Source organism: Pipistrellus kuhlii, unplaced genomic scaffold (genome assembly GCF_014108245.1).
Source record: "Pipistrellus kuhlii isolate mPipKuh1 unplaced genomic scaffold, mPipKuh1.p scaffold_m20_p_1, whole genome shotgun sequence".
Taxonomy (NCBI): Eukaryota; Metazoa; Chordata; class Mammalia; order Chiroptera; family Vespertilionidae; genus Pipistrellus; species Pipistrellus kuhlii.
The window spans coordinates 53,130,012-53,148,379 of NW_023425404.1; the positions used below are offsets into that span (position 1 = coordinate 53,130,012).

The window sequence follows — 18,368 nt, forward strand, 5'->3', positions numbered from 1 at the left end:
GATTCTCTCATCATTGATATTTCTCTCTTTCCCTTTCCTTCCTCTCTGAAATTAATAAAATATTTTAAAAATTGGCATCTTAAAAAACACACAACAAAACCAATGCCCAATTGGATACACACACACACACACACACACACACACACACACACACACAAACAACAACAGAGTATGGTCTAGGTTATGAAGAGCTTTCCAATTTTGGGCATCTCTTGTTGATAGTGTTATGGAGGAGCATAGTAAAGGAGCTTTAATTTGATCTAATTTAATATCTCAAGCTACTGATACAAGGTTTTAGCATAGTGATACCAGCAATCTGTACAAAAGGAAACATTTAGATAAAATTAAATTTTATTTTGAAAAAATTTCCAAATACTTTACCTATTTTCACCTGAGTGAGACAGTTAGCAATCTTCTTAAGTATGTTGTCGATCTCATTTATTTTTAACTGAAGTTTCTCCCTCTCATTCTAAACACACAATAGTATAGACTGTTAAGTTAAAGTTCCAAACAAAATATTATAACATTATTATGTTTTAAACAGCTGATATAACTGCTATATCTAAAGGCAGATCTTAAAATGAAGGTCTAAGTTGCTAGTCTAAACTTAAATTTTACTTCAAAAAAAAAGAATTCATTAAATAATGTTCTATGGTAAAATGCATATGGGAAACACTGGTCCAATAGAATTATGTTTTTTTCTTTTTAGACTTTTAAAGAAAGACATTAATATGGTATCTATTATAATTTCTCTGAAAAGGTAATATTACATATTACATTTCCCAGATTTATTTGCTAATCGAAAGTTTTTAAATACATAGCCTTTCTTAAGGGACAATCATTTGGGAACATGCTTCTTTAAACACATACACAAATGTACACAGTTAGGTATGAACTACTTGGAAGATAATACTATAGTATAGTCCTTAGCAATGAAAGATCAGAATCCTATATTGTTTTATTTCAATATGTATAATGGATAACAAATTTGAGATAAATTAATTTTAATAAACCTTTCTTTCTATGTTATTTACTGTGTCAAATTACCTGAGCTGACTGTACCAGTTTGCTATAGAGAGTCACTTTTCCTTGGTGAGTGAAGATTTTAGTCATCTTGGTAAAATGTGATTTTATTTTGTTCAGGTAAATTCCAAAGGTCTTCAGCTGTAAGGAAAAGTCAAAGGCTACAATGTACTAAAATGAGTTGAAAAAGCAAATGATCTGTGAAGGCTGGTTCATATGATTCTAAGCTTTGCTCATTCTAGAGTCTGATTCCTAAGACAGGGCACTTCTCATTTGCAATTTAATTCAATTTAATAGTTTAAAAGCACAACCAAAAATTTTAATTTTGATTCCTGCTTTTAATTCACTTTATATTACAAATTTAAAAAATTTGTAATATAAAATTTTAAGTCTTTTTTTTAATAAAAAAAAACTTATAAAACTCTTTTAATATATTAGGGCACATATGAAACGAGTAACTTATTATTTGATAAATTAAATTTTTCCTCATGTAAATCTAAGTGAAAGGTAAACAAGGAGAGAACTCTAAATAAACTTCAATTATATTTCATATATTAAATTGATAATTTCAGGTTTTAAAAAATTATGTATTAACAATTACTCATGTATACTTAAATAAATCCTTAGTAACATATACCTGAGAAGTAAGTTAAAGAACTCATCACTAATTACCAATAATATCTGTCTATTTCATAATAAGAATTGTCCAAAATGTCTATACTGGTTCCCATTCAGAAAATGACAAAAACATACCTCCTCATCAGAACAGTATCTCATTTTCTCCCATAAATTCCTGTTTACATCAGTTAACAGTTTATCTTGGTTCAATACAGAAAGCTTTAATCTAAAATATAGAAAAGTTAATTAGCATAGAGTTCAGAAGTCGGCTTCAATGAATCAACTCAGATTTACAGGTATAGTAGATCTTTCTAGTCCTTTTTCTACATTAAAAGAGGGGAATTCACTAAAGAACAGTGACCAGCTTTACTATTTTTCAACACTTGTAGAACAATTCAAGAATATTATGAATCAAAAAAGCTTCTTGCCTGGCTGGCATGGCTCAGTGGTTGAGCGTCCATTCCTGGTCAAGGCACATGCCCAGGTTGCAGGCTCAATCCCCAGTGTAGGCAGTGTAAAAGGTAGCCAATGAACGATTCTCCCTCTCCCTCTCCCTTCCTCTCTGAAATCAATAAAATCATATTTAAAAACAAAACTTCCCACAGATAGAATTCTCATCCTAATATTATCAGCTTTTCTAATATGAAAACATGATGCTAATAAAGAATCCTTAAGGCCTGTCAATGCACAATTATGATGTTATCAATATTTACTTTTATTGTTAATTCTGACTTGAGGATCTTTTCCCCACTCTTTTCAGACACAGTGGAAGGGGAGAGAAACATTGATGCAAGAGAGACACGTGGACTAGCTGCCTCCTGCATGTGCCCAGACCAGGGTTGGGGAGCAATCCCACAACCCAGGTATGTGCTCCTGACTGGGAATCGAACCCAAGACTCTTAGTTGCCCAGGCTGACGCTCTAACCACTGAGAGATACCCACCAGGGCTGTAACTATCTTATATAATAAAAGTCTAATATACAAGTTGACCAAACGGCAGAACGACAAGCGGAATGACCTATCACTATAATGTGCACTGACCCCCCAGAGGGCATATGCTCAACACAGGAGTTGCCCCCAGCTCACAGGCCTCAGGCCTCAGGCCAGCCAAGGTGGGTGCCAGCAGGAGCCCCTAATTAACCCGCCAGTCGCCCCACAGATGGGTCCTGATCGCCAGCCACGCCTTGGGACTCTATTCATGCATGAATTTCATGCACTGGGCCTTTAGTTGTTTTATTTTTATTTTTTTAAATATATTGATTTTTTAGAGAGAGGGAGAGGGATAGAGAGTCAGAAACATTGAGAGAGAAACATCGATCAGCTGCCTCCTGCACTAGAAAAGTACCCGCAACCAAGGTACATGCCCTTGACTGGAATTGAACCTGGGACCTTTCAGTCCACAGGCTGATGCTCTATCCACTGAGCCAAACCATTTTTAGCCATCTAGTTATTTTAAATAAAAGTTTCCAATTTGGTTCTAAATCCTATCTCATCCTTACAGAATAGCATGTATAAAAATAGCAAAGATATATATATTAATCTTTTTATAATAAGCAGAAGAAATAAATCTTTACCAGAGTTCAAATATTATATACAAGCATAGAAGTGCAAATCAAATAGAAGACCACATCTAAACAGACTATTCATTGTATTTCATTCAAAATAAAACATTCTCAAAAAAATCATCAGATGCCCAACTCATTTAAACAACATGAAGAAACCTGTTTGTCTTGTTCAGTGAAGAACCCCAGTACTAAAAACAGTAGGTGCTCAATATGTACATCTATTAAATAAATGTTTGTTAGACTGGTTCAAATTTCGTTGGATAGTTCTACATAAGTATGATATCAACATTATTTTGGGTTGCAAGTCCTGTTCTGTCTTTGAGAAACTAGGTATACTGTATCAAATTTGTAAATTAGTCTGCAGCATCTACATATCCCAAAGCACTAAACTACAGTCTGAGGAAAGCATGTTCTTTTATACATGCAAATCAAAGGCAAATGTGATAAAATTATAAACCCTAAGTTATTCCTGATTTTAAGCAAAATATATGTCTATAAAGAGACATCTCTCTTTTGAAGATGTTCCTTTGCAATCAATTTATGATGTCACTAGAGGCCTGATGCATGAAGATTCCTGCAAGAATGGGCCTTCCTTCCCCTGGCTGTCGGCACCACTCCTGCTCTGGCCCAGAGCCACCTTTCCCCCTTCCCACGCTGCCAGAGGCCTGGAGGGCTGGGGTGGTGCAGAACACCTGCATTGTCGCTATGCTATGGCACCTGGGTATGCAAATTAACCCACCATCTCTGTTGAGTTAATTTGCAATTCCTGATTGTCTGGTGGAAGTCACGAAGGTACAGTCAATTAGCATGTTACTTTTATTAGGTAGATAATTTAATAATTATTGTTCAATGAGGACACACTTTTTGCTAAAAATGGCATGAAAACATTTTATATACACTATTTTCTATTGTTCATTTCTCCCTCCTGAGTAGGTATTATGATTCCCAGTTTATAGATGTGGAAATAAAGGTTAAATGACTTACATAATGTTACATAGTTAAGTGTCATAGACAGGATTAAACCTCAATCTGAAAGCCAAAGCTCTTTCTATAATCATACTGTACTACACCACTGATTAATGCCATCAACTTTTTTCTATAGTGTTAGTCTCATCAAAACCTTAACACACAGATATTCACCCATCCAACAAACACAAAAACATGAAAACTTTCATACTCTTCAATCTTTTGGCGAAGAGCCTCACAATCTTCTCTATAAATCTGTATCTTGGGACGGTAAACATATTGATTTAACATCAGGTCTTCTGGAGTAGGTTGTGTGTTTATAGTAAACTGGAAAAAAAAAATCAGTTTCTTAAAACTGGTATTTTGAGAACAAATCATGTTTAAGAACTATTTCAAGTTTCAAGGTGCCTATTTTTAAAAGTTCTACAAAGAAAAATGTGAATACTCTATTAACATTCTTACACCCAGTAAAGCTACAAGTTGGGATTTGAATTCAAGTCTCTGACATCAAAGTGCATTTTCCACAGATACTTAGGGAAACTGTATATTCTACTTATATTGATTTTAAAACGGCTATGTGCTATTTGTCAATTATACCTCAATAAAGCTGCAATAAAAATAAAATGGCTATACATTATTTTAAATAAATCAATACCTAAAAATACATTAGCTTTACCATTTTCCTGCATTGTCTTCCTGCCTTTTTATGGATAGCATTTTATTATTCTAATTCCTTAAAGTGAGTACTAATAATTTCTTTATTTTTACTGTTTTTTAAAATCTTTATTGTTTGTATGCCCCCTCTTAATCCCCTTAACCCCCTCTAGCCCACTCTCACCCCAACCCCAGGCACTAAGCAACCCACTGTCTGCATCCATGGGGTTAAGCGTATATGCATACAAGGTCTTTGGTTGATTACTTCCCACATGCCCACTCTCCCTCCCCTACCTTCCCTCTGAGATTCCACACTCTGTTCCATGCTCCAATGTCTCTGGACTCCACTAATCAGTTTATTTTATTAATTAGATTCCTGTGAGTGAGATCATGTGATACTGTCTTTCTTTGACTGACTTGTTTCACTTAGCATGATATACTCCAGGCCCCTCCATGCTGTCTCAAAGGGTAAGAGATTTTTTTTTTTTTTTTTTTTAACTGCTGCATAGTATTGCATGGTATAACTGTACCACAGCCTTTTTATCCACTCATCTACTGAAGGGCACTTGCTATTATGAACACAATTCCTTTATTTTTAGACTCTCTTCTATAAAAATTAGAGGCCTGGTGCACAAATTCATGCTCGGGTGGGGTCCCTGGCCTGGCCAGTGACTGGGGCCAGCTGGGGAAAGGGACCATGGGCGGATGCGCTGGCCGGCCAGGGGGAAGGATCACAGGAGGTTGCCGGCCAGGACTATGTGAGGTTGGTCGCCAGCCCGATCTGGGCCTATCAGGGGATGAATGGGGCCAGTCGGCCAGAGGGAGGAACTGTGGCCAGCCAGGGGAAGGGATAACAGGAGGTTGGCCAGCTGCAGAAGGCTGATTGTGAGAGCACACTGACCACCATGGAGCAGCTCCTGTGTTGAGCACCTGCTACCTAGTGGTCAGTCTGTGTCATAGAGACTGGTCAACTGGTCGTTCAGTCATAAAGGTCACTTAGGCTTGTATATATATAGACTAGAGGCCCAGTGCATGAGATTCGTGCATGGAGGGGGTGAGGGGGGGTGAGGGGGAGCATCCCTCTCACAGTCCGGGACCCCTCGGGGGATGACTACTGGCTTAGGCCCAGGCCCAATCTCTGGGGATTGAGCCTAAGCCAGCAGTTGGACATTCCCCTCATAGTCTGGGACGTCTCGCTCCTTATCACCCGCCTGCAGCGGAGGTGGGAGAGGCTCCCGCCACCACTGCTGCACTCACCAGCCATGAGTCCAGCTTCCAGTTGAGCAGCGCTCCCCCGAACTACTGACCACCAGGGGGAAGCCCCTGTGTTGAGCATCTGCCCCCTGGTGGTCAATGCATGTCATAGTGACTGGTCATCCCACCATTCAGATGATTTGCATATTAGGGTTTTATTATATAGGATATGTGAGGCTTTTAATTTTCTGTTAAGTTTAAATTTTTCTGTATGTTCCATAGATTTGGTATTAAATGTACCCCTTTGCTTTCTAAATAATTTTGATTGCCTCTTTAAAAATTATCTAGCCTGGCCAGCATGTCTCAGTGGTTGATCAGTAACCCATGAACCAGGAGGTCATGGTTTGATTCCCGATCAGGGCACATGCACAGGTTGCAGGCTCAATTCCCAGTGTGGGGCGTGCAGGAGGCAGCCAATCAATGATTCTCTCTCATCACTGATGTTTCTCTCTCTCTCTCTACCTTCCTCTCTAAAATTAATTTAAATATATATTTTAAAAAATTATTTAGAAGTGTGTTTAATTTTTAAGAACCTAAAGAATGTTTAGTCCTTTTATTAGTTCTAATTTTATTGGATCAAGGTCAGATGATGTGGTCCATAAAATTTCCATTTTTTCAGTTTGTTAATGTTGTCTTTGTGGCAAGGGCCTAACTAATTCTTTTAAATATTCAACAGACTATAAAGAAAAAAAATTCTTTTGAAAGAACTACAAGTTTTTCTCTTAATCTTTTTTAGTTTGTTGGTTGTATTGTTCAAATATTCTATGATCTTACATATTTATTTTGAAAAGTGTTTATTAAAAACTGCTATTTTTAGACTTGTTTAATGGTAGAAAAGAGCATATGTTCAGGAAAAAGTATCAAAAACAAAAATAGATGGCAAGGAATGAGAAAACTTCACCTTATGAAAATCCATGACATAAATAAAATATCAGTTTTTATGCAAACCACAAATGTATCTATTACAAAAAAACTTTTATATGAAATTTTGCTTCCTTAGATTTTCTTTTTGTTTCTGAATAAATCGTAATTTGATGCAGTTTAGTAAATAAGTACAATATATTCTATCTGAGGCAACTATTTTGCAAAAAATTGCACTTACTTTGGTTGGGAGAGTACTCTGTCGGGGTTTTTGTATCAAAATGTGGACTTGAAGAAGTATAAGGAATTCCTTTATTGTTATTCTCCCATCTTTGAGTTTCTGAGAAAAGAAAAAAAAAAAGCTTGCATAACCATTCAAGGTGAGCTCATTTTTATTTTAACATTTGTTTAAAATAGCTTAAAGTACTTTGCGTATATTTGTGGAAATACTATCCAGCTATTTGTAAGCTATACATGAGCAGATATCTAAAATTTAATTCTTAAGGTTATTCAGTAACAGTAGAATTGGGGGAAAATAACAAAATTTAGTTCTTCTAATCATTATTTTTACTTCATATTTATATAATTAACTGCCAAATTGGGTCCTTACCAGAGAAAAGAAAACTCTTCTATGTATCTAAAACATTTAATAACATGGCCATATGTTCAGTGGTTAGAGTGCTGATCCTAGGGCTAAAGGTCTCAGGTTCGATTCCATCCAGGGCACGTAACTTGGTTGCACGTTTGAGAGGCAATCAATTGAATGTGTCTCTCTCAGTCGATGTTTCTCTCTCTCTCTTCCCCTTCTCCCTCCCTTCCACTGACTCTAAAAATCAATGGGATGTTGAAACCGGTTTGGCTCAGTGGATAGAGAGTCGGTCTGCGGACTGAAGGGTCCGGGTTCGATTCCGGTCAAGGGCATGTACATTGGTTGCGGGCACATCCCCGGCGGGGGATGTGCAGAAGACAGCTGGTCGATGTTTCTCTCTCATCAATGTTTCTGGCTTTCTATCCCTCTCCCTTCCTCTCTGTAAAAAATCAATAAAATATATTTTTTTAAAAATAAAAAATAAAAATAAATAAATAAATAAAAATCAATGGGAAAAAATATCCTCAGGCGAGGATTAAAAATAAATAAATGAACAAAACATTTCATAACTTTTTAAAAATTAAAAAGGAGGAGACTGAGACTGCGGGTCTGGGAATGAGGCGGGAGGACCACAGAGCAGAGGAGCCCCACTGCCGCCTGGCCTGACTGCCTGCCCACCATTAAGCCAGGCCCATATTGGAGAGCCTCTGACCCAGGACAGTCGGGAGGGACTTCCCTCTAAGCCTGCTGCAGAGCTGTGAGTGGCATTTCCATCTTTCCAGGAGTCTTGTTCAACAGGCCCGTGCCTTGGATTCTCCATATAGAGGCCCGGTGCATGAAATTTGTGCATGAGGGTGTGTGTCCCTCAGCCCAGCCTGCATCCTCTCCAACCTGAAACCCTCTTGAGGGATGTCCAACTGCCCGTTTAGGCCTGATCCCGGGTTGCCATGAGGATTAACCAGGATAAAGACAGAATGCATATCATGTGAAGAATCCAAGATGGCGGCAGAGGTAAACACCTAGCTGCAGCCGCACACAACAATTTCAATAAAATACAACTAAAATATAAAATGGACATTACCTAGAACTACGGAAAAGTCGACTGACTGGAAAATCTACAACGAGAAGCAAGGAGAAAACCAGAAGGAAGCGTGGAGGAGCTGTAAAAGCCTAAGGTACGGAGACACGCGGCGCATGGAGAGGACGGATCCGGAGAGAAGGGGCAGCTGATTGCCTGGCTGGCGTTCCCTAGCAGGAAGGAGATTAAAGCTCCAACTGTGCTAGGCCCCAGTTCCGACTGCTCTGAACCCCAGTTCTAGGCCAGACCCAGGGACCCAGGCTCACACAGAGGAAGCTGGGCTGTAAGGTGGAACCCCGGGGAGCGGCGAAAGGAGGTCCCGGCGGCACGCACATTGCGTGCAGAGAAGGGAAGGTTGGCTGTGCTGCGGGATTGCCCTGGCGGGAAGGAGACAGGGGCTCCAAACTGCTCTGAACACCACCTCCAACTCCACTTCCAACTGAACTGAACCCCAATACCGGGCTCATTGGGGGAGAGCCTAGACTGTGGCAGCAGGCAAAAATCGAGGGCACCTTTCTCTCAGAGGTGCTTGCAGCGAGTACTGAAGGACCCTGAAACTCAGAAGCCGCATAGGGTGGGGCTGACGGAAGCCTAGGCTGTAGGCTCCACCCTGAAACTCTACCCCATCAGGGAAGCTGCAAAAATGCCAAGACAACGAAATAGATCACAAACGAAAGAAATGGAGGACAAAAAGCGACTGGAGTTCAAAACCACACTTATAAGGTTGTTCAAGAATCTCCTAGAAAAGGCCGATAAAATAAATGAGACTTATAAGCATATGAAAAGGGATCAACTAGAAATAATAAGGGATCAACAAGAAATAAAGAATACATTGTCTGAAATAAAATATATTATACAGAGTCCTAAAAACAGAATGAAAGATCGCAAGAATCAAGTCAAAGATTTGGAACATAAAGAGCCAGAAGACACTCCTCCACAGAAGCTAGAAGGCAAGAGAATCCAGAAAATTGAAGATAATGTAAGAAACCTCTGGGACAACTTCAAGTGAACCAACATCAGAAGTATGAGGGTCCCAGAAGATGAGAGAGAGCAAGATCAAAAACATACTGAAAGAAATAGTGACAGAAAACTTCCCCCACCTGGTGAAAGAATTAGACTTACAAGTCCAGGAAGCGCACAGAACTCCAAACAAAAGGAATCCAAAGAGGACCACACCAAGACACATCATAATTAAAATTCCAAGAGCAAAAGACAAAGAGAGAATATTAAAAGCAGGTAGTTACCTATAAAGGAGCACCTATACGATTGTCAGCTGATTTCTCAACAGAAACCATGCAGGCCAGATGGGAATGGCAAGAAATATTCAAGGTGATGAATAGTAAGAACCTACAGCCAAAGATAATCTACCCAGCAAAGCTATCACTCAGAATCACTAATTAAAAAAAGCTAAAGGAGTTCATCACCACCAAACCAGAATTATATGAATTGCAGGGGGTGTTCTTTCGGAAGAGAAAGTAAATAAAGATAAAAATTATGAACAACAAATATGTAACTATCAACAAGTGAATCTAAAAACCAAGGAAATTAAAAAAAAAATCTGATGAACAATATTAACTGGTGAATATAATAGAATCAGAGGTATGGAAGGGGAGTGAACTGACGATTCTTGGGGAAAAGGGGAGAGGGGGGTGTGGGAAGAGACTGAACATAAACTGCGCACCTATGGATGAGGACAATGGGGGTGGGGAAAGGACAGAGGGTGGGATGGGAACCTGGTGGAGGAGAGCAATTGGGGGAGGGGGGAGGAACATTTGTAATAATATGAACAATAAAAATTAATTTAAAAAATAAATCAAAAAAATAAAAGTAAAAAAATATATAAAAAAGAAAAATTAAAAAAGAAAAACAAAATTAGGAAATTAGTTGCATTAGAAATGAGAAATACTTAACATACCTCCTTCAAGCTCTCTTCACAAACAGTGTCTGTGAGAAACTGTGGTTCCATTTGACTATTGCGGCATGCTGAAAGTAAGGCATTCAGGTGATGAACAAATCAAAATTAAACTGTAAACTTAATTTTTTAGTTATTATTTAGGTTTATGTGTAGTTCATGCTTTTGAAGCTATCCATTAGGATCTTGTAGGGAAGACAGTCAGTCAGTTGTATATTGCAGTTTTAAAGCTCCATTCATTTCTCTACTGAGTTTATAAGACTCTTAAGGAAATCGCTCTACCTCATGTTGTATTTCACTTCTCCATTTATTAAAATAACTAAGAATTAAATATAAAGTATTATTTTACTTATAAACTACTTATACCTCCCCAAAAGGTTACACAAGTTTCAAACAACTCCTGAATTGAAATAAAGTTTTATTAGTCAAGTCAATAGATAATTTCTATCAAAATTAACTTTCATGAACATTGTCTTACTGCTGAAGTCCAAAGAGGTCCCATCAGCCTTGATTGAATCCAGAGAACTGCTACAACTAGATGGGGTTCTGCCCAGGCTTTTTATCAAGACACTGTTAGCATCTTTATCTGTATCTCCTTCAGCATGATCATAAAAAATCTGAAATTATCAATTAAGAAATAACATCAGGGTAAAATTTTAACACTGTATACTTACAATGACTAAGTGTTTGTTGAACACTAACAGAAATACTTCTAACATAAAATTTATGTATAACTTAGAGATCCCTTAGCAAAGAATTCAAATAATTAACATAAAACTGAAGCCTTTAGAGTTAAAATTTTATGTTAAAATACATATAAACAACTTTTTGCATTACACTGTATAACAAATTATTTCTCAGATGTATCTAAGTTATAGCTAGATCCTACGAGCTATCAAATGTTGACCTACACAATTATTCAACTACTAGCCAACAGTGTTAGGGCTACCACACTCCAGAAAACCAGAAGAGAATATTGGCTGTACATGGTGGTCCTGGCTAGTGTATAGAATTAAGTGCTTTTACATTTGGTGACCAAGACTCATTTGACTGAAGACAAATCCAGTGTAAGTCATGTGGTCCTATTTTTATCATTTTAATAATTTGATTTTATAGCCTTAAATGTCATTTTCGTCTACCTACTTACATATATTTTTGAGGACATTATATTCTTTGTCTAAATACTAGAATGTAAGCTCCATGAGAAGAGATTCTTGTCTATCAATTTCCACTGTGGCATTCTTAGCAACCTAAACAGTATCTAGGACATGGCAGATATTCAATATTGAACAAAATAGTACTAATTTTCATAGAATCTATTCAGTTATCTATATATATATATCAAAGCCCAGTGACTGTAATGGCAGAATGACCAGAATGACTAGTGGCTATGACGTGCACTATGGCAGTCAAATATCTGTTCCAGGTCCCGATTGGCCCTCCTGCCACTCCCAGCCAGGGGGCAGGGCTGGCCCACCAACCACCTGTGCCCCCTCAGTACCCGGCTGGCCTGGCCCATTAGAGTGGGTCTGCCAGACCACCCATGTACGAATTTGTGCCCCAGGCCTTTAGTACATTTTATATTACTGTTAGTACTTTCTCAAAGCTTCATAGACAAACCACTTCCTCAGCATCTCCTCTCATAGAACCACTGAAATCATCTTCTAAGCTTGCATATTTCTTAAGAGTTTAAACTTTGTTTTCTATGAACTTCTGATTTTTTTAATCTTTCTCTTTCGAGCTATAAAACTCAGTTTGAGTGACAGGTTATCCAATCAGTGACCCTCAGCTTTAATATTTATGACTTTCTTTCATAAATATAAAATTTCACTAACTTCACTTTGAGATACTGAACTTGACCTAGGCACTTCCCCATCCACTAAAGAAATGTACTTTCAATTTCTACATATCATCAATTGCCAAGAAAATTCTGTCAAGCTTTTCTTTAGGGATAATAAAGACTTTTTACCCTCCAAGTATTTATAATACCTCAGATGACTTTTAAAATTACAGGTAGCTCTAGCTGGTTTGGCTCAGTGGATAGAGCACTGGCCTGTGGACTGAAGGGTCCTGGGTTCAATTCCGGTCAAGGGTACATGCCCAGACTGTCAGCTCGATACCCAATAAGGGGCATGCAGGAGGCAGCCAATCAATGCTTCTCTCTCATCACTGATGTTTCTAGCTCCCTTTCTGAAATCAGTAAAAATAAATTAGTTAAAATTACATATACCCTGCTTAGAAATTTTCATATGCAAACCACAACAAATCACCAAAGATGACAGAATACTTAGAATTATACAATTTCAACATTAACTTTTGTACTACTTTCCATTTCATTTTCTGTGACCATTTCTCACTTCAAATCATTTTTAAGTCTGTTCATTAATTCCTTAAGCTTCTACAAAGAAATGTTTCTTCTGCTCTATAACTAAAAATAAATTCCTGCTTATCCAAGACTAAAATTCAAGAATACTCATAATTTTTTTTAAAAAAAACAAGAACATTCATCAGTTCAAGACAGAGCTCACCTGCTGATCTTGTGTAGTATCACTAAACTTAATCTCACTTTTTCTGACTTTTTTCTCATTCTGAGTATCATCATCATCTTCTTGTACCCAGGTTCTTTTTTGGCTATTGCAGGTTTCTTTCATTTTATTTTCAGATGGTGGAATCACTTTCTGGTATGTCTCAATCAAAGACTTTTCCTCAGTTTCTATGCTAATAGAGTCTGAGGAATTAATCTCGGCAGGATATATAGGAAGATTTTCCTCATTTATATACTGAGATGGACTTAAGTTCAGTTTAGCTGCAATAAATCCAATGCCTGAATCCTTACTGGAGACTGGCTGAGTTTCTAAGTGACTTAAATCAGTTGTTTTTGAGGGAATCTCCTCCAGGTCATCTATACCAGTGACACTACAATTTCTCTTGTTTGGCAACCTGGGCAAAAATATTCCCAAAGAACATCTCCTTATTTTATCTTTTACAACTGGTACCGAGTTGGTTTCAGCTCCATTATGAAAAAATTTATTTTCTTCACCTCTATCATCTTTAACGTTGTTGGACACTGTGCTAATATTATTTCTTTCTGTAGCTTGCACTATACTCATATCACCGTCTACCTTATTTACTAACTCAAGTAATTGTTTCGGAAGAGGTGGTATATGAAAAGCTTGGATATCTAAAAATTCTTCAGTTTTCTCATTCAACTTATTCAGATTTTGTTTGCTACTACTAAAACTTGCAGCATTGGATGCAATTACAAGATCTGATGTTTCTTTAGGATTGGCATGAGTTTGAATAATTTGCTTAGTCAAGTCTGAGTTACTGTGGAAATCTATGGCTGTATTACAATTAGCTGTTTGGATATTTTTCTTCAGTTCTTTTTCACAGGCTACAGTCAACTGTTTCTCATTATTGAGTATTTTGGACTCATTTTCACATGTGGGTACAGTGGAATTTCTTAGAATATTTAAATTCTTACTTCCAGCTTGAACCAATATTGCTTCATCTTTATTAACAATACTCTGTCCTTGTTGAGGTAATGGAGATAGTTGAGTTGAGAGAGGAAGTGGAGAATCAACACAAACATCATCAACAAAGATCTTCTTTAAATTATGTTCTTTATGATGAACAAAGTTTTCCATTTGATCCTCTGGAAACTTAAAAGATACTTGCTTTGAATCAAGTTTAGTCATGTTTCCCAAATCCTGGCCATATACTAAAGTTTGATTAGCTAATAGATTTGGGGGCTCCTTCATCAGGTCTTTATCTTTGAGCACTGTTATGACACAGTCATTTAGCTGTCCTTGGGTATTAGTTTGAATAACTTTTTCCTTCTCTACCATAGAACAAGGAGCAGAGAGAGGCAGTGCCTCAGATTTCAAGTAATATTCACTGGCTAACTCGTTTGCATAAGCAAGATCATTTTGCACTGGGCAATTACTGTCTTTCTCATCTTTATCACATAAGGACATGACATTCCCTTCCAAATTATCAACAGAGGAAATAACATTTGGTAGAAAGGAATAATTGTCACTGGATCCACAAATAGCAGGTGCACGGCTATTTGTAAAATACACATTTCTCCTACCTGTGCTATTTAAGTGGCAGTTTTCAAGTTTGGCTTTTTCCAATGTATAGGCCTTATCTACAACTTTTGCCATGACCTTTTCATCCACAGCAGTGCTATGGAATTTGATGATTTCTATCTGAGGTTGATCCCCAGGCAATGTATTAGAACAGGGTATCACTTGGTGCTCTTGCTCAGAGTGAAGAACAATTTTGTTTTCTATAGCCTGTGCTTGTTGTTTAGTGATTTCTTGAACAGAGCTACCTTCCTTAGGAAAAGAAACGCCCAAGCTTTTTCTTTTTACTTTTCCTAATTTAGGGCACTCTTGAAGTATTTTTCCTGTGGCTTGACAATCAATGAAAGCAGTATCAGACTTGGTGACTTCTAGATCACTGTGATTATCTATAAACAATACAGTATTGTCCATTGGCCTAGTGATTATTTTAAGTGGTGAGACAGGTTTACATTCTAAGGCAGTTGTGTGAATTTTAGTGATCTCCATGTCATCCTGCCCACATGTGTACAAAATAGTTTTAGAAGTTCCTTCCAAAGGCACCAACAGAGAATCTTTTCTATCTTCTGTGGCATTTTTGTTATTTATTCCCACTGTACAACTCTGGATGATATCCATATCATTTTTATGATTACTTGAAAATGCAATGGGCTTGTTATCATCTTTGAGTCTAAGGCTTTTCCTTCTTTGACTTTTGCCTGATAAATATTCATTAAAAAATCCAGGCTTTTGTACATCTCTGTCATTTTTCCACACAGTTGATGTAGACACTTCCATGTTCTCGTCAGCTATAAATGCTACAGCTTTCTCTATAGGACCACTATTAGATGGGTCCCCTAGAAGTGTTAGCTGGCCAACTTTTGCTGCTGAATGGTCACTTTCACCATTTTCCAGGAAGAAAACTCTCTCCTCAGCAGAAGTCACTTTTATTTTTCCTAGGCTTTTCCTTTTGGATAGTTCAAAGTCAGGTCTGTCTGCAAGTACAGTTCTTTCTAAATTAGTCTTACCAAGTTCTTGTACTTCAGAAGGACCAAATCCAATGACAACAGTGTGACTCTTGGTTAGGTCCATATTTTGCTCCACTTCTGAACAAGTAATTGTCTTGTCACTAGAACAGTCAAGGGTGGGATTACCTAAACTTTTCCTCAGTGGCTCAGGCAGTTTAGAATTCTGGTCTGGTACAGATTTAACTATATGACTGTTAACAGCAGTATTATGATTTTCCATGGCAGACTGGCCTTCTGATGAAGACAGTTTAGTGGTCGGAAACAAAGCTTGCTCACATGAAACTGTATCTCTATTCTTTCCCCGTGCTACTTGTTTATTAAGATCTCCACCAGAGTAAACTATATTATAGCTTGCTACTTTGTCCTGGTTAATATCAACAGGCTGAGAAGACACTTTGTCAAGATAGGATGAAATCTTCAAAACTTGATCTGTTTCTTTGTCCAAGGGATCAGTTAGGATATTTTCAGATATTATTCTTGGTTGTTGGGAGAGTTCATTATGATTTTGGGTCATTTTCCCCCATTCATTTAAAAGGCTTTTGCTGTCAGAGTGAAATGTACTGGCATCTTTGAATGCTAGATTATAAGATGCAAAAGGAGCTTGACTTCTTAAGTTAGTTGTGTGACTTTTAGTCAAACCCTTCTCTTCACCTGTGAAGATTACAGTCTTTTTACCAGCTGAAGTAGGCAAAGGATCTGCCTGGCCCTGTTGTAATCTTTCCTTAGATACATGAGGAAGAGAGATACAATTTACATACATTTCCTCATCCTTTGACATAGTTATGTGATTTTGGAGCATCATTTCTTTTTCAGATATTGGTATGGCTGTTGTCTGGACATTTGTCTGATCTTCTTTAAAAACTTGATTATCTATTGCAAGTGTCTGACTCTTGGTAATGTCCATGCTATCCTCTCCTGAGTAAATTGTTTTATCTATGAGAAGAGAACTGGCACCTGGATTATGATACATTTTGGCATAATTACGGTCATCCTTTAGCAAATTTTCATCCTCTTTCATACTTGAGAGACACTTGGTCAGTTCCATGGCATCATTACAAGTAGAATACAAAAATGTTTTATAATCTTGAATTGCTGGACTGAAACATATAGATTCTGGGACCATGGCCAATGTTCTGACATCTTGGTTAGAAGTCTGTGTGACTGTATGGGTTTCTGTCCCCGTAATATGATCTCTGGTAATATGTATGTCAACTTTAGGGTTTAAGGAAGAGTCTGGAAGAGCAGCATTTGGTTTATTCTCAAAGACTGTAATCTTTCCTGGAGCTTTATTTCTATAATCTGTTGTAACATCCATCATGACAGTCTGAGTTTCATTTTCTATTTCAGATAAATTATCTGCAGAGGGTAAAATTTGTATAGTGTGGTTTATTGTCAAGTCCATCAAATCATTACCATAAACTGTATTATCACTTTTAAATTCCCTTAAATTGGCTTCAGTGGATGTGGGAACCAAAGTCTGAATATTGGATGTATAACACTGGGTGAAATTCATCCCATCATCTTGTTCAATAAAGATTCTAGTCATATTACTGGTATTTTTATCTACATTGAGAGATACATGCATTTGATGTATAGAAGAAGCCTTATTTGATTCTATGGAATGAATAGATATCTCAGAATTTTCTTTATCAGGTCCTGTAGAAGAAGTATTAGATTTCCCTGTTTTCAATCTTTTTATGAAGTCATTGAAATTTATTTTCTTTTCTGAATTAGTGTTTTGATCCTTGGAAAATTTCAATTCTTTTTTCATTCTTGAATCCTCAGTATTAAGGTTTAAGTTAGCCACAGACGATGTGGTATCTGTTTTGGTGGACTTGTCACTTTTTGTACAATCTAAAAGGTCTCTCGTAATCAACACGGTGTGACTTGCTGTCAGGTCCATCTGGTTTTCATCTGAAAAGATGACTGTCTGGTCATTTGAGTGTTTCTCTTCTTGGTTGTATTCTATAACTGAAATCTATAATGAAAGCAAAATATTTTTTAAAATCAAATACAATAAAAACTTTAAAAAGGTATTTTATAACATGTACTGTAAAAATAATCATCAATGATTGGTTTGAATCAATAGTGTGCTGTGTAGTACATAATTAGTTATTAAATTTTTTTTCTAGTCTGCCAGGTGTAGCTCAGTGGTTAAGCGATGCCCAGATTGCAGACTCTCTCCCAATAGGGAGCATGTAAGAAGCAGCCAATCAATGATTCTCTCTCATCATTGATGTTTCTTTCTTTCTCTCCCTAAAATACTTTTAGTGTTTGTGGACAAATGAAAAGTTCAAGGTTTATTATACATCCATTAGAATGACTAAAAGATAAAAAGAACTGACAATTCCAAATGCAAATATAATGAAAATGATAATTACTGTATTATATAGGTCATTCTCTTTTTAAATAGAAAACTCAGAAAGGGATAAGTGCATAGCTGACTAATTTGTAGAACACTTCTGAACCACTGAAAGTTGGATTCTCTTTGAATCTTAATGCAGTGATTTTATTTGTAAGGATATGGTCAAACTCCTTGCTACTCAAAGTATAGTCTCTAGACCAGTGCACTAGTAAGACCCAGGAGATTGTTAGAAGTATAAAATCTCAGGGCCCACGCTAGATCTACTGGATAAAAAACTCTACATTTTAAACAAAATCCTGAGATGATTCATATGCCCATTAAAATGTGAGAAGTCCTAATATAACTAATATATTTACCTATTATTTAAACTGACAGTGACTTAACTTTCCTT

General features: G+C 37.1%; 1 protein-coding gene across 5 annotated transcripts in view; it reads right to left on the reverse strand.

The window, feature by feature from the left end:
• The window catches only part of KNL1 (kinetochore scaffold 1), a 57,399-nt gene that overhangs the window by 12,797 nt on the left and 26,234 nt on the right, over positions 1-18,368 (reverse strand). For all 5 annotated transcript variants that reach the window (XM_045574320.1, XM_036445971.2, XM_045574326.1 and 2 more), the window contains 8 exons: positions 13,049-17,590; positions 10,999-11,137; positions 10,524-10,591; positions 7,183-7,281; positions 4,384-4,499; positions 1,777-1,867; positions 1,048-1,164; positions 382-469 (listed from right to left, as the gene is read on the reverse strand). In XM_045574320.1, the coding sequence (XP_045430276.1) occupies positions 382-469; positions 1,048-1,164; positions 1,777-1,867; positions 4,384-4,499; positions 7,183-7,281; positions 10,524-10,591; positions 10,999-11,137; positions 13,049-17,590 (5,260 nt within the window). The remainder of the gene's footprint in view (positions 1-381; positions 470-1,047; positions 1,165-1,776; positions 1,868-4,383; positions 4,500-7,182; positions 7,282-10,523; positions 10,592-10,998; positions 11,138-13,048; positions 17,591-18,368) is intronic.